This window comes from Drosophila serrata, unplaced genomic scaffold (assembly GCF_035046125.1).
Source record: "Drosophila serrata isolate PLE 108 unplaced genomic scaffold, ASM3504612v1 contig_382, whole genome shotgun sequence".
Taxonomy (NCBI): Eukaryota; Metazoa; Arthropoda; class Insecta; order Diptera; family Drosophilidae; genus Drosophila; species Drosophila serrata.
In genome coordinates, this window is record NW_028257280.1 from 3,428,891 (window position 1) to 3,444,443 (window position 15,553).

The following is a 15,553-nucleotide window of genomic DNA, read 5'->3' on the forward strand; positions in this document are numbered from 1 at the left end:
TAAGTTTAAGACGTTTTAAAAGCGAAATGAATGCATATAAACTTCAATGGGAATGTATTTATTCCTATCTCAAAGATTAAGATAGAGTTGGAGTAATCTACTATCCCAGAAACACCTTCTAATCAATGCAAATTGACTATTGTTTTAGCTGGTTTAACTATATCCATGCATACCCCTTGAGTAACCAAGGGTATTCCCAAAGAACACCAGTCCCTTTGGCTTTTGTGTGGTGGCATCGCTTTCGAGTGGGTCGGTTGTGAGGGTTTTTTTTTTTTTTTGGGTGGTGCCGTTGTTGGCCGTTGGCCGTTGTTGGCAAAAGGAAAATCAATGAAACATCCAAAGACATGCCACCGACGGGGCTCACTTGCTGGGTGGCTTGGTGGCAAGGTGGCTAGGTGGCTAGGTGGCTTCGTTGGCTACTTGGTTAGTTGGCTAGGTGCTTTGGTTTCTGTGGGAAGTAGGCGCTTGCAAAAGTGTTGCTCCCCAGATTACACATACGCCCCGTGCACACGCTAGTGTATTGGTCGTATTAGTTAGTCAGTCAGTCAGCCGGCGGGGTGAATGCACGCTAAATTAATCTCCACACAAACAGCGGAATGAATATGTAAGTACGTATGTATACGTAAGAGTGACTCTGTTTGTGTGCGGTTTGATGGCTCAAACAATGGGATAAATATGAAGATGAAGACGTTGTGTTGCTCATGGGGATTTTAAGGCACTGAGGACGATGGAGCCGCCCTTTACCAAATGTTTGCCAATCAAAGTTCACTCGAGCGGTGGTACTAGTGGCAAAAACAATCATAAAATATGCAATGCCATGTAACAGATGATCAACTTTAAGAGGAAACCCGATGCGGTTGTCGGAGGTGTTGAGTAATAATAATGAAAAGCGAACGCTACGAAGAAGTAATATCTTACAGATGCTTGAATATACACTTAATCACGAAACAGTAATTATTAAATTATTCAATTTATTATTAAACACTTAGCAAGAACTGCAAGTGTGATAATAAAATATAAAAACAAAAGTTATAGTCTTTTGTTTTTATATTTTATTATCAAACTTAGGAAAAATGACTCAAGGAGAGATTACAAAGAAATTTATATGAGTTTATTTTTTGGGTGACGAGTTTAATAACCCTTTGCCTGTCATTATCTCAGAAAAATTGGGTTATTTCCGCTTTAGATTCGTCATAATAAAATATCAAAAGGTTGGCATTAGTATAACTTTTGTTTAACAAGAAAAAATATAATTAAGGCACTTTAGTACTTTTATAATATATTATTTTGCATTGTAAGTTCTCCAAAGTCACTTATAAATTTCCTTAATTGTGATAATTTATTTATTAGTTGAAAAAATAACACATATTCTTAACATAGGCATGTATTCTTCAGAACTCAATGTCATTTTCTTTGCTTTCTATTTAATTTCTTTAAGCACAAAGAAAAATAAGAAAACTACTTGAAACTTTTCGCTCCACATTTTCATATTTTCCCATTTTCTTGGCTCGTTTTCTTACCTCTTTTTGGCCTTGCCAACGTTGTAAAGTTCAACGTGTTTGAATGCGGCGTAGGCGGCCATTTCTGTTTGTTTTTGTTGGGTGGCTGGCAAAAGGATAATCTCAGCGTTGGATGGATGCAATTGCTTTACTTTTCGCACTGGAAAAATCTAAGCGCACGCGGGGCCAAAGGAAACGTGGAAAGTGGTAAGAGGCGGAGAGATTAGAAACACGATGGAAAACTGCTGCAGGACGAATGGATGCTGGATGATGACTCATCGCAACGTGGGATGCTGCTGCTCCTGCTGCCTGCATGTGCGTAAAATCAATACAAACGCAAAAACTTTTGCCTTGTGCAAGGAGCAGCATCCCACGAGAGCGAGAGAGAGATAGAGCGCGCAAGCAAAAGAGAGCTGCACAGAGAGAGTGAGTCCTGAGAGAAAATTCCAGGAGTTAGGTAAGCCAGGAGGACCTCATCTGGCATCTAGCATCCCTGCAGCACTTTTCCATCTGCCCAACCAGCACTTTACACTCACAAAGAAAGCCCAGAAAAACTTTGATTTTCACTCGCGATGATTAATTTTCGACTCGAAGGATATACAAAGGATTTGTGTGTGTATATATATATATTCTGCGGAAATGCTTTGTGTAGGCGCGCAACAACAACAACTGGCCGCTGGAGATGTGCACGTTTCGATAAAAGTCTGGCGACTAAAGTGCATTTGGAAAAGTGAAAAGCATTTTATACCACGGCGGCGGCAGAGGCGGCGATATGTTTTATCGATCCAAAAGCAACGAGCGAAACCCAACTCACTTAAAGCTCACAGGGAGAGAGGGAGAGAGACAGAGAGACCCAGAGAGTGGGCAGCCATGTGGCGCTCGTACCAAAACAAAAACAAACCCCAGCTGATTGGAGTTTGGAGCCCTCTCTTTGGGGCACTCTCTCATCCGCTCTTGGCCAGAACTCAACTCGTGGTGAATACCGGCCGCCAACTTGTGCTTGTAGGTCACAAAAAGTTGTTAAAATAACTCAAGCGCAAATAAAACATATACTTAAGCCGGTCTTAAACACTTGCGGGATTAACATTTTGCATTTATTTCAAGAGTGTGTGTGTGTGTGTGTGTGTGTGTGTGCAGCACCAGCGAGAAGTGTGCGCAGATATGCTTCAGTTATGCCCTGCCATTGCAAAAAAACTAAAAAAAAAGAGTTGAGAGATAAAAAACTAGAAAAAGCTACAAATAAAAGTTCAGGTCTAGTGCGTTTCAGGGTTCTCCAAATGCAATTGTTTCTTTCTTCAGCTTCTTTTTCTATTTCTTAAAAGATTTTGTTGGTTGTCTTTCTTCTTTAGCTTTTGGCTTTCAAATTTCTTGGCAAGAAGCTCAGATACCCTGTACCTGGTTTAGCAGCTCTTTTTAGTATGTTTAAAAAACATGGTATCAGTTACTGATTAAGAATTTCGGTGCCTTTTAGCTCCTGGTTTTTACCAAGATGGGAAAAAATTTGCTCTTTGGCTTTCCAACATTAACAAATTTAAATAATGCAGCTAAAATTTACAACTGGGGATTACTACATTCTAGTATATAACCTGGCCGATATTCAGTAGTTTATCAAAGTTTAAAATACTCATTACTAAGCCAAAAAAGCATTAATTTTAATTCAGAAAGCAATCCAATGTTAGTTTTTATTGGGTTAATAAATCTGCATACTCAATTTAAAATTTTAGAAAAGTACAATTTTTTCAATTTTTGAGAATTTTAATGATTTAACCCCTTATAAAATTTCAAAAATTTTGAAAAAAAATTGAATTTTTGTTGGACATAGCTAGATTGATCCGGCTGTTGATGCTGATCAAGAATATATATAATCTATAGGGTCGGAAATGACTCCTTCACTTCTTTTTAGGCTTCCGACCGAAAGACCATTCTCAAAATATAAACAATTGTGTACTATAGATCATGCCTTGTATTTGGTTTAGATTTATGTGAATTAAATCAGTCGACTAGAGTTTGACTTTGCAAAAAGCATCATAAAATCTCCGTTGTTTTACTATAGTGTAGCTCTATTTCCCCCTTTAATTTCAGGGTATTGTAACATACAAACAAAAATTAGCGTAGGCATTTCAATCGGCATCTGCAACCTACGGTCTTCTTTCCCAACCATGATGAGGCTGCCAGACATCAGGTCTCATGGAGTCTCCAAGGAGGAGAGCTGGGAGAAGTGCTGGGAGGAGGCAGTGCCACTGCCGGACATAAATCACTTTCATCATCTCCGAAACGAAGAAACCAGCAGGCCAGGCCAGACCAGGCCAGCAGCAGCAGTAAACTCTAAACTCTAATTTCAAGTGTCTTGCTACTAATGAGGCCGCCCCTTTTGCCGGTTTCGCTATTGCTTGCATTTGCGGCAACAAGAATTTAAATGCAAAATGTATTTGCATACTTCGTTTTCTTGGAAAACATTTGGCACAGATTTGCACACACAGAACAGGAAGCGCTAGCCAGCGACGACTAAGAGGATCGGGCCATGTAGCCATGTTCCATGTTGCCATGGAACCAAGGCACCGAGGCAACGTCACGGAGGGGGAAGTTGTTGGGTCAAAACAGTGCTTATTTTTAGCTGCGCGAAGACACTTTTGTTTAGCCGAGCCAAAAGTTGACTGGCCGTCGTTGCAGTCGCATTTTGCCACAGTGTTGCAGTTGCAAGTTGGATATTGTTGTTGCTGCTGCTGCTGGTGGGTCGTGGGACTGTCGACCCACTGAGATGTGTGTGTGTGTGTGGCGAAGTGCATGCGGCAACCTGACACCACCATGCCACTTGCCCCCTTTTTTTCTAGGGGCTATGCCACCCTCCTACTTCTCCCTTTTGACGGTAAAGTAAGTGTAAAAGCCTAGGCCTAATGCACTTGCCAACAGTGGTGACAGTTTAGAGGGTTTTCTGTTGAAGTTTTTTTTCCTTAGTTAATTTTTATAGATTTTTCTTGGATGATGGAAGATGGTTCCATGACTATTTCTGACCATATAAACCCCCTATATATAACCTAGACTCCTGCTATATCTTAAGCATACCTCTAAGGTAAGAATATATGTCTTTTAAAGTGTTCAATAAAGATTAAATTATCATAGTTATTTAAAAATTCATATTTCAAATATTAATTTCTGTCCCAACAATTGGCAACACTAGCATATAGCAGGATTGAAATAAAAATCTGGTAGGAGGGCGCATGGCCTGGAATGGAAACTGTGGGCCACAAGCCCACTCCATGCGGTTAAAAATAGGAGGGCTCCGTGTACTCGTCGTCTCCTTCATCTCTGCAGCATCTCCTCCATCTCCATCTCCATCTCCGTCTCCACTCTGGCCATCTCTTGCTTAATAGTCAAGTGTCGCCTGATATTCCACCAGGAGAAGAAGTGCAATGGAACTGACTCGAGCACACGGACACGGACTATACACACATTTGCCGACACTCACTCTCACATGGTGTTGAGTACGTACAGTGGTATAAAATATGAGCCCCTGGGTATTTTATGATAATAAATTTGCACACATTTCTGAAGAAATAACTTTTACCTTTCTGGCGCGCTCTTAGACACTAAATACATTAAATCGTAAGTCAAGGGGCCTTTGGGCTTTCTCTATTGCACATTAAAATATATTTATATACGGTTTCTTGGGTGAATTGATGATGAAAGGTTTCATTTGTTAATGAGAATTATTATTTATAGTTTATATTTAATGAATTTCAACCACTGTGATTGCGTGTGTGTGTCTAATCTCATCGAAGTCAAAGTCTGCTCCTCATACCAGCACCAACCTCCTCCACCCACGACCAGCATTCCCCTCTCTTCCCATTCCCATGGTGTTGCCCCCTCGACTAGTTAAAACATCACACTGGAGTCCCTCTCAGGGACGACGGAGTGCAACAAAGTACCCGTAGAGTAACCAAGTATCCAAGTATCTGAACGTGGGCAGCGGTGGCACCACATCAGCGGCAACTGACAATTGAAGTGACGTGGCAAAACCTTAATGATTATAAACCAGGCATCGACACTCGACACTCGGCACATACATACTGCGAATATTTAAGCCAATAAATAATTTCACTGCACAAAGTGAAATTTCCGGCTGCCAAGGAGGCCAGCCCTGCATAATTGCCATCAATGATGGTTACTACGTGTCCAACATATGGAAATTTTTGGTTAAGCACGAAACCGTAGTATCTGTGACATTCGGAAATGCATTTTCCTGGCCATATTTATGGTTTTAACTTTCATTAATTAAAATCTATACAATACAATATACAATAATGTATATATAAAGTTTTATGGCTCAAACTCTTTGCGGCGCAACTACCGAGTTACAGGTGGTAAGAGACCACTTTACGATCGTGAGAAACTGAGGGGCACAGGACTCAGAGATAGCATTAATGCTCCAGGAAGCGAAAGCTTTCAACAAAGGAGGTGTTATGGTCAATTAAGCCGCTTAATGCCTCAATGGGGAAAACATAATCCGTGTTACCTGCCACATCATAATGGACATTAAGTCTTGAAAGTTTTTCAAAATATTTATAGATTTACTTTTCAAGTTATAAGATGGGTTTTAAATTGTTTTGCTGACCTATTGAGAATAGTTATGTGTATGAAATATATTTTCCTACAGTTTCTGCATCTAAAAACCCTTTCCCATCCATGTTCAATGACCTTTTCAATCGCTTGAACTGCAAACTGATTTCTTTCATCTTTCACTTAAACTTATCTCCACTGAAAATTGCAGACAACAAGGGAGTTGAAGTTGTCTGTGTATATATTTTCACATATGAATAGTATTTAGTTTTCTCTGTGCGGGCCATTGACTGACCACCAAAAAGTCTTAAAAGCGGAGATTAAGTAGAGCAATTAGGAAAACGTGCATTGCAAACAACCGAAGCCAAAAACTATCTACCAGAGCAGCAGTTGAGGAAGACAAACACACGCCGGTGAGCTGAAAACCATCAAAAAACGACTTTCGGTCAGAAAGGTGAGCGGCTACTCTCTGCTCCCTGCTCTGGAAACCATCCATCTATCCATCTATCCATCTGTCCATCCATCCATCCAGCGTTTAGCATTCAAAATTCCCCTTGCCACATGCCACGTTTAGCTTGGGCTAACAACTCACTTGCCCTGGCGTCTTGGCTTTCCCTGGGAAATGTCTCGGAAATTAATCTCTTTTTTCGGCTAAGCCAGTTTATCATATTATTAAGGCATTAACGGCGGCCTCGGGGGCCAGCAGCAGCAGTCGCTTTATTGTAGGAAAATGGTCAAGGGAAATGCATCATCGTCGGCCGTTGTAAATCTTTTAATCAATCTCCATTTCCACTGGCTGCCCATGGGAAAGAAACGCCGGCCATAGAACGCATAAAGTGCAATGGATATGGCAAACACTTTCGCTTTTCGTAGGTAGGCCCTGGAGTTTGGGTTCAAATTGGAGTTTGCCCGATTCCAAATTGTCTTTTAATGATGGCCAACAATAGCACAACTTCCTCGAGTGCATTGTGTGTGCACACAACACAACATACACACACTCCACGCACACTCAGCTCGCTATTAAAGGTACTAAGGTAACAATTACCAGAGCAGCACAAAAGCTAAGCAAAGCTGGCGTTAAATTAATGCTTTAATTTCTTTTGACTTTTAGCTTTTCAACTCTTTTTCGGCTTCGTTTCTTCTAGAGAAAAGAAACTTTTTATAACACTAAAAGAAAAAAAAGGTAACTAATAATGGGGGATTATCAATAAGGAAATATTGCAACTGAAAGACTAATTAATTAATACTCTTCAAAGTAGTTAGAAGTTATAACCTCATAAGTTCTTAATAAGCCTCAAACTATATTTATTTTATTAGCCAACTTATTTGTTTATTTTTTTCTTATAGCCTGACCCAAACTTCCCATTTCCCAAAATGCGTGAGGTCCAAATCGAAAACTTTGTTTGTACACAAAAAATAAAGCGAAGACGTCTGAAGACGTTGAAGTGAACACAACATCGGGCAGGAAATGTTGCTAAATTTGTTGGACAGCGCCAATATGCAACATCTCCAGATGAGGCTCTGTCTGCCTATATTGCCATATATCTATATATACACCCCTTATATATATATGCCTGTTCCATGCTGTGTCTGTGCAATAAAATGTCTGGATTGTCTGGCACTTGATCTGGCCAGACCCAGGAGCCATAAGGAAGAGCTAAAGAGCCGCTCCCGAGGCGTCTTTAATGGATTCGAGATGGCCAGACCACTTGTGCCGGTCTGTTACCCTACGGAACATATAGACCTTACTCTGAATCTAATGCAAAAACTTTCCAACTTTGCTTATCGATTGCCCTCAAACTTTTGTGAGAATTATCGTAATCGGTTAGGTTTAGTTTGACTAAGTTTCCACGCCTCGAAGCCGCATTACTGCATTTGCCTTGACATTTTCCCACCTCCCCCCAAAGAAAACTGCACAAAGTTTTCCTCGGTTACATATGGGGAAATGGAAGTAGGAGGCACTGACGATCCAAGGGAAGGTCTGTGTTTGTGTCTATGAGCCAGGTCCCCAAAAACGTTTTCAATTAGATGGCATAAAACTTTAAATTGGGCATTCTCGGCAATAAATTAAAGTGAAATTAAAACAATTTGCGCCAGAATGATGACTTTGTGGGGCAAACATTTCTATAAGCGAACTAATTCGGTGGATTGGCGTGGGCTGGAGACCTGAACACATGGTCGAATGTTGGGGCCAAAACAATTTTATCAAATTTAAAAGAGAATTCCAACTATTCTAACTTGTAGTTAACCAACTTGAGTAATTTGCAGAGCTATAAACTTGGAAATTGTAGCCTAAACTCTGATCGTTTCAAGATAAAAGTTTAGAAATATTTAAATGCAGTCTTTATATTAAATTTGCTCCCCTATTTAATCAATATTTCTTGAAATAACTCTGACTTTTCCCTTTGACATTAGCAATTTATAGTAATATATGTACAACCTCTTTCTTGTTTAAACCAAGGATTATATCATTACCTGCAGCTACTAATCAGCTTTCCATAAATCTCTGAAATATTTATGATTTGGATTTTGTAGATTTCCCATCAAAATGAGTAATTGCAGCAGCCACATCAGAGGCAGCAACGGCAGCAGCAGCGGCAGTTACAAAACTCTCCATCTGCCGTGTTATTCAAATGCAACAATGCATCTGGCAATGGCAATGGCAATGGACTCGCAGCTATTCCGAATCCCCAACCCCCATCGGATGATGATCGCATGTCTCAGGTGCATTCGAGGCGGAATGGATGCCCAACCCCACCACCAGGCTGCATTTGTATAATGGATAATGGTCAAGTGCAGTGCGTGATTCGGCGCACTCCAAACTTCCACTCGGATCGAATGGGGGAGCTGGGTGTTTGCTTAGCCATTAGCCCAAAAGTCGAGAGACGAAATTGCGGATCAATTTGGGAGCTCTCAATCGGATTTTGGGATTTTTGGTTTCGGTTTTTGGATTTCAGATTTCAGAGTTTTCGGTTACAATTTCTCTCTCCCCGCAGCAGCAGCAGCAGATGTCGAGTGAAAAGTTTGCACATAAAGCCAGCCAGCGAAACGGACGGAGGGGGTAAGACGAGGGGCTCTGAATTATTATTTGTTTATTGAGCGAGTGAAAGGCAGACCGAGTTTGAATTTGTTCCACTGTCTGCTTAATTAAAACCACTAAGAACGCACTCCCATAGCTTGAGACTTAATGATACCCCTTAGGTTGGGTGTATTTTGTGGCATATAATCTGTGTGTGGGAGAATCTTCTCACACACAACAATGTCTCTGACATTGAAAATAGTTGTGAACGTGATTATTATGGAACAAGTGCTAGAAAAACAATCATAAATTTATACGCTTCAAGCTAGATTTGCTTTTAATAGAGAAGAAAACAAAAATCAAAAAATGCTTTCTAAGCACAAATTTATAAATTCTCAAGAAATCATTAAGAAGGCACGAGAAAAAAGTGAATAAACTAAGAAAAAGAAAGATGTTTAAGAAACAATATATTTTATAAATTCAAGTTGATAAAAACCTATTAAAATGTATATGAAATACTTATAAAGATATTGCTAGTAGGTTTTAAATAAAATATACCTTTAAAATGCTTCAATTTCATGGAATGTTGAAGAAAAGTATATAAAAGAAGTAAATTGGAAACCCTTCAAGGATTAAACCATAAATCAGAGGTATATATAAAATATATAGCTATATATCTCTCAAATCAACCTACAAGTACTGTCTGCAATTAACGCCAAGCCAAGCCGGAGACCCCGAGCAATGTCAACGAATTTATGGCTTATTCTGGGAAACTCACGTCGCTGGCCGCTGACTAATATTTCCCTACCGGAGCGTTAACACAGTTTAAAAGCCACTAAAAGCGGTCTTCTGGTGGGGGCTTCAATGGAGCTTAATCGCGTGTGTGTGTCAGCACTTTTCACATTCGAATTATATGTTTCGGACGGTACGTGCACGGCCAAGAGGAAAATGCAGCTGTCGCCGCTGACACAAAAGCTAAGCCCGGCTTGGAATTCTTTTCCAGCTTAGAGCAGATCTTAGATAATCCGCAAGGCGAGCGTCTGGCCGAATGCATTTGCCCATTTCCCAGCTAATTGAAATTCCTGGAAACTAAATCAAATGCTATATGCTCCACGCAGCAGCGGCAACTGGTTCTCACTACGCAACGCGCACAAGATGGCTTTGTTTGAAGGCAGCTGAGCCTCAAGCCTCCAAGCTCGCCAGGCTCCAGAATCTGAATCCGAATCTCATCTTCATCTTCATCTTCATCCTCATCTCGAAACGCTAACGCAAACTGATCTATATAAACACACACACAGAGAGATCCCGGCTTTCATAGCTTCTCCCCCAGAGATGGCCCAGAATCCGACTTCAACTCCGACTCGGACTGGGAGCTGCTGCGAATGCATTCCATTCATTATGATTACTATTAAATTAGGAATTCCCGTTCTTTCTCCACTCTTCTATTTTTCACTCCATCTTTCGTTCTGCTGCCAACTCCGTCTCAGATGCGAAACGATGGTAATTATTTACGCCGATTTCTGTGTGCAGATAATGCTATAAACACAGCCAACATTGCAACTTGCAGCGGCACGAACTGAGCCTCCATTGAAACCAACAAAAAAAATATTAGACAAATGACCCGAGTTAGCGGGGAAATGGGAGATCATAGAAAATATATTGCAACAATCGCAGCTAATGCGGCACGTAATAATTCGACACTCTATTGCGGCAACACAAAAAGCGATCGGTGCTCAGAAAGTAGCTCTATAAATCGAGTTCAACTGAGCTCTATTAAAAAAACATTAAATTCACTATTAAATCATTCTTGAAACGATTTACGAGACTTATTTTTAAGACGACTTTTAAATCATTCATCAAAATGCTTGTGTATAGGTATTAGGTATTATATATTATAATAAAACACATTTTATTGCTATTTAGGCAACGATCTTTTCTCTCAGTGCTTGGGTTGGCATATCAAGCTCATTCGATCTCGATCTCTGGAGGCTTCCCCCCGATTTTCCCAACTGGGACAGACAGCAGGCTAAGGCGGGCTGGCATTCCTTTTCGGCTAACGAAATGTGCAAAATGCAAATTCATCTCGATGGCCAGTCCATCATGTCCACTCATCAATCAATCAATCAAACTCACACCGCGGCAACCAGCTGCAAAAACGCACTTATCGATAGATCACGGCTGCGGCTCCGACGACACTGATATTCCCCAATTGCACATAAATTGCAACTGTCATTTCGGACAGGCGGTCACAATTTTGCAAAATTAAATAAAAAATCGCAGTTTAGTGCACATAATTTAGATTTAACTAAAACAAGTGAATTTGTTACATTTCAGAATTAAAAGTAAACTTTGCTTAACGACATTCAAGGATTTTATATAAGAATAAGTCAAAGAAGATGATCGATTATGGCTCAAAAAAATATTTTAAATTTAAATCTTCAATTATCGATTTAGTTTTGTACTATTGTTTTGTTTAAATTCATGTTTTACCAACTAAATTTGAATTTAATTTAAACACAAATTTTAACCAAAGGAATTTTGACATGGTTTTTACATTACTTTGTCGATAAACAATGACGACATCTGTTATACATTTTCTACTGTTATACATGTTACACTATTTTACATGTATTTTACAGACAGTCTGTTATACTGGCTGCCACTTGGGGACATCTAGCGGTGGCTCATGCACTAGCCTCAGAGTTTCCAGACAAGCTATTGCTAAATAAACTGTATAGATGGCGCCACACAGAGGCAAAGCAATTTTGTAGAAATCTTTCAATAAAATTTTCTAAAATATTTAAAAATAAAAATATTACAAAAATGAAATTAGAAGAATATATTTTCAGGAACCCGTAAATATTTAATATTTTTATTCATTTCTTAGTCCTGTGTTGCTTTTCTTATCTTCGTTATGCCGGTATACCTTCGACCCTTACTTAACCCCTGTCTGCCTGCATTCATCCTCAATAAATACCACTCGTGTGCGTATGTGTGCCTGTCTGTGTGTGTTTAGGCATCATCTGCATCTGTTATCTTTGACCGGCTCCCTATCGACTTTGTTTTTGGGTTTTTGTATACATCCGCTTGTGTTTTTAAGCGAGGCAATCAGGCAGTAGAACTCAAGCTGAATTTCCCTATGCCTGATACCCCTATGGGGGCCTACGAAACAATGGACTGAGATTCCGGGCTTACGCCTGATAATCACATCAAAATCGAAGGGTTCTCCTCCCTATAGACCCGCAGCATTTGATTTGTTTTTGTTTTTTAATCATCAACCGCTCACTTGGCGGGGAAAACAATTCCAGGAATTAATTTCCGATACTGGGGGGCAGCAAGAAGTGGGGCACCTGCCACACAGCCATGGCCACAGCCGGTTCTCTCGCGGAATTCTGCTCGCAGAGCGACAAAGACAAAAGAATTTAGCGGAACGGAAGAAAGCGGCAATGGGCTGGACTTGGACTTGGACTTGGACTTGGAATCGGGAGTTGGGAGAACCTGTTTTCGCTTACGGATCGTTTCTGGAATCATCATCAGCAGACGACGGCGAAGACGACCCAGTCGCCTTTTCTCTAGCTGCGAGCTGATCCCTTGGCAGCGATTTGAGGAAGCCAACGCATTGCCATCGATGGTGCTCCATCAGGCACTTGGCACAAATGACGCGGCACAAAACGGGAGGAGGAGGAGGCGGAGGCGGAGGATGAGGCAGAAGGATGAGCTGTCGGATGCAGTGTTTGCATGCGAATCTTGCCAGCTTCCACTCTTTTCTCTCCTTTTCCTTTTATCCATTTCAGAGTCAGAGTGTCAAGAGTGAACGAACTTTATGGACAAAAACTTCTCTTGTCATCATCGTAATCATCGTGAGTATCGAGTCAATGGACTTGGCTTAAACTCGGATCGCTGCAAGTCTCGGTATCTCGAGTCTCTAAACACAGCAGCTGTGGCAATGATCTGGCACAAAACAGCGGACTGCTGCTGCTGCTCCAGAAGCGTAGCCAGCACACACGCCATATCTCAGCTTTTAAATAATAATAATAATAATGTGGAGCAAACATTTACATTTACACGCATTGTATGCAAACACACATGAATGTGCAGTCTCGAAACAATGGGAGATCGCCGCTAAATGAGAATTAATTGGCCACTGAGACCAGTTTCAATTAATTGAATGTCAAAATAACTCATCTACAGAGATAAAAGAAGTGGGTTTCTTAAAAGATTGCTCATAACTCGGAAGATAACTATAAAAAAAAAACAAAATTTTTTTTCCTCATTTGTAGGGTATTTCTAGTACTCTGCAGAAAATATTACATTTTAAAATAAAAATAACTCTTAAACGACCTCAACTTAACTTTATCGCCGAACCAAAAGATCGTTCTTTGGGGAACTTTGGGGCGTTGTCGGAACAAAAAACAATTTGCATTGAATAACCCAGATTGTGGCCATTGACTCTCGCTTGGAGTCGCATTTCGCAGCGTTTCCAGTTTGTTCTCCAGCGCAAAGATCTTCGAAATGATCTCTTTGGCTATGCAACTGGGCCTGGGCCTAGCTGGTCATGAGTTATGGGTATTATGGCCTGACGGCCAATTAAGAGCAAATTAATTCACTCCCCGAGAACACCAGAGAAGTGCAGAAATCAGCATAAAGATATTCGTCTGGGGTGTGCCCGGAGACAAAAGGTTCTTTGATTATTTATGTATATTACGGTTGACCACAAGAAATGCTCGTTAAATCAATATTGAATCTAGGCGGTGAAGTATGAAACTCGGAAAAAACAAAGAATATCAAGTGGAGATTACTCATAGGGGATATTTTTCAAATTTCTCTATTTGTCTATTAGAAGATCTGCTAGGTTTTTTTTCTAAGGCCAGACAGTCCAAGTGGCTGCTCGCCCCCTTCCTCCTTGAAACAAAGAACATGCTAAAATCCAAATTGATTTAATTTTTGTAAAATTCCAGGCAATTGCAGTGCAAAAATCAACCCTCAGAGAAGCCTCTTCTATGCCTGGTGGTTGCTGCCCTCAAACAGTGACAGGAAATCCCTTGCCAGACCAAAAAGTGGAGTAGCAAAAATTCACTTTCACAAATCCCAGCTCCTGCTCCAGATCCGCCCGAGGCCGCGACCGAGACCGAGGCCGAGGACGACGACGAGGACGAGGACGAGGCCTTCATCAGCCAGTGCACTTGCAAATGCAGCCAGCAACCCTTGCAATTTTGACAACTGCCTGCCGCCCCTCTTAGTCCTTGGGGGATTTCATCATCATCAAGAACGGGGGTGGCATCGTCTGGCTGGCTGGATTTCAGATTTCAAGGTCCAAAAGTCAGCCGGCAAGGGCAGTTTTTTGCCAGAGAGTGTGTCTGTGTGTATATACATCGGCATGCAGGTGGTAGCGGGTTAATCGCATAATTGAGCAGCCCAGGAGCAACTCATCAGTGATTCACAGCCAGGCAAGCGTCCCGTCTGGCTGTAACAAAGGAGTAACAACACACCCTGTTCGACGCAGACCAAATCCTACAAAGAAATCGCCATGGAACGTGTGAAGCCTGCAGATACGGTCGGAGCGCACAGCCCACAATGCAAATATGCAAACTTATAAATACATCGTATCCGCGCGCCAGTGTGTGGGAGCAACTCACTTAACCCGGAGTGGAGTCAAGTCGCGACGCGACGCGACGCTACGAGTTGAGTGCCAGAGCCAGCTGGAGGAACAAAGAGCGAGGCTGGAGAGAAAATCGGCTGAAAGGTTTTCCATCAGCAAACGACGCTGCTGACTCAGGGATCTGCGTCTTTCGATCCAAGGCAGCAGCGGCGTTTCAGCAATAAATTCATAACCAGCCCAGGGCCAGAGGAAGTTGATAGAAGCAGGCACACTTGCGGTCAGATTTATAGAGCTATAAGTGGGAATAGTCAAGCCACAATCTCTTTATATCATACTGTAAAGAATTAATTGGACAATGATTTGAAGATCACCTAAATCAATCAATATTTAAATGAAAATACCATACCATTTCTTTGCGATATTTTTTTGCCTTCATGTGTGCGCCTCCAAACAGAGGGCGTAGAGCACAGCCATAATGGTAATCGCCCATGTACAACAACTGCCAGAAGGCAGACTTGCGACGCAAACAGATCGTTCTGCAAATGGCAAAACTCTGATGCAGATAGGCTCTATGCAAAACGGGTAATCGAACAGGCCGGCCATATAAGGCGGCTAATGGTCCACCAAGCCAAGCCAGCGGCGAGTGACGCGTTATTACTTAACAACAATTACCGAAAGTGAGCTCGAGAGCTGTGCCCAATTATAGTGGAAATGTTATTTCTTTGCCGAAATTGTCACTCAGTGCCTCGGCTTCCTCGTAGCAAATGGAAGATACAAAGAGATATACCAGATACCAAAAGACGACGGCTGTCTGCTCAGTGGAGCGTTTTGCGTTTTGCATTGGCCCCGGCAGACAGCCTTGAGGTCCACTTATACGGT

The 15,553-nt window shown here is 41.3% G+C and overlaps 1 protein-coding gene across 11 annotated transcripts in view; it reads right to left on the reverse strand.

The window, feature by feature from the left end:
* Positions 1-15,553, reverse strand: part of Jupiter (microtubule-associated protein Jupiter) — a 32,774-nt gene that overhangs the window by 14,045 nt on the left and 3,176 nt on the right. For 3 of the 11 annotated variants that reach the window (XM_020955799.2, XM_086840458.1, XM_086840456.1), the window contains exons 1-2: positions 2,036-2,406; positions 1,521-1,669 (exon numbers count right to left, since the gene is read on the reverse strand). The exons of 4 other annotated variants lie outside the window; for them this stretch is intronic. In XM_020955799.2, the coding sequence (XP_020811458.1) occupies positions 1,521-1,582 (62 nt within the window). In that variant the 5' untranslated portion in view covers positions 1,583-1,669; positions 2,036-2,406. Of the gene's footprint in view, positions 1-1,520; positions 1,670-2,035; positions 2,407-15,553 lie in introns of those variants that run through there. 4 more of the 11 variants (XM_086840457.1, XM_086840454.1, XM_086840453.1 and 1 more) reach the window with 2 other exon arrangements.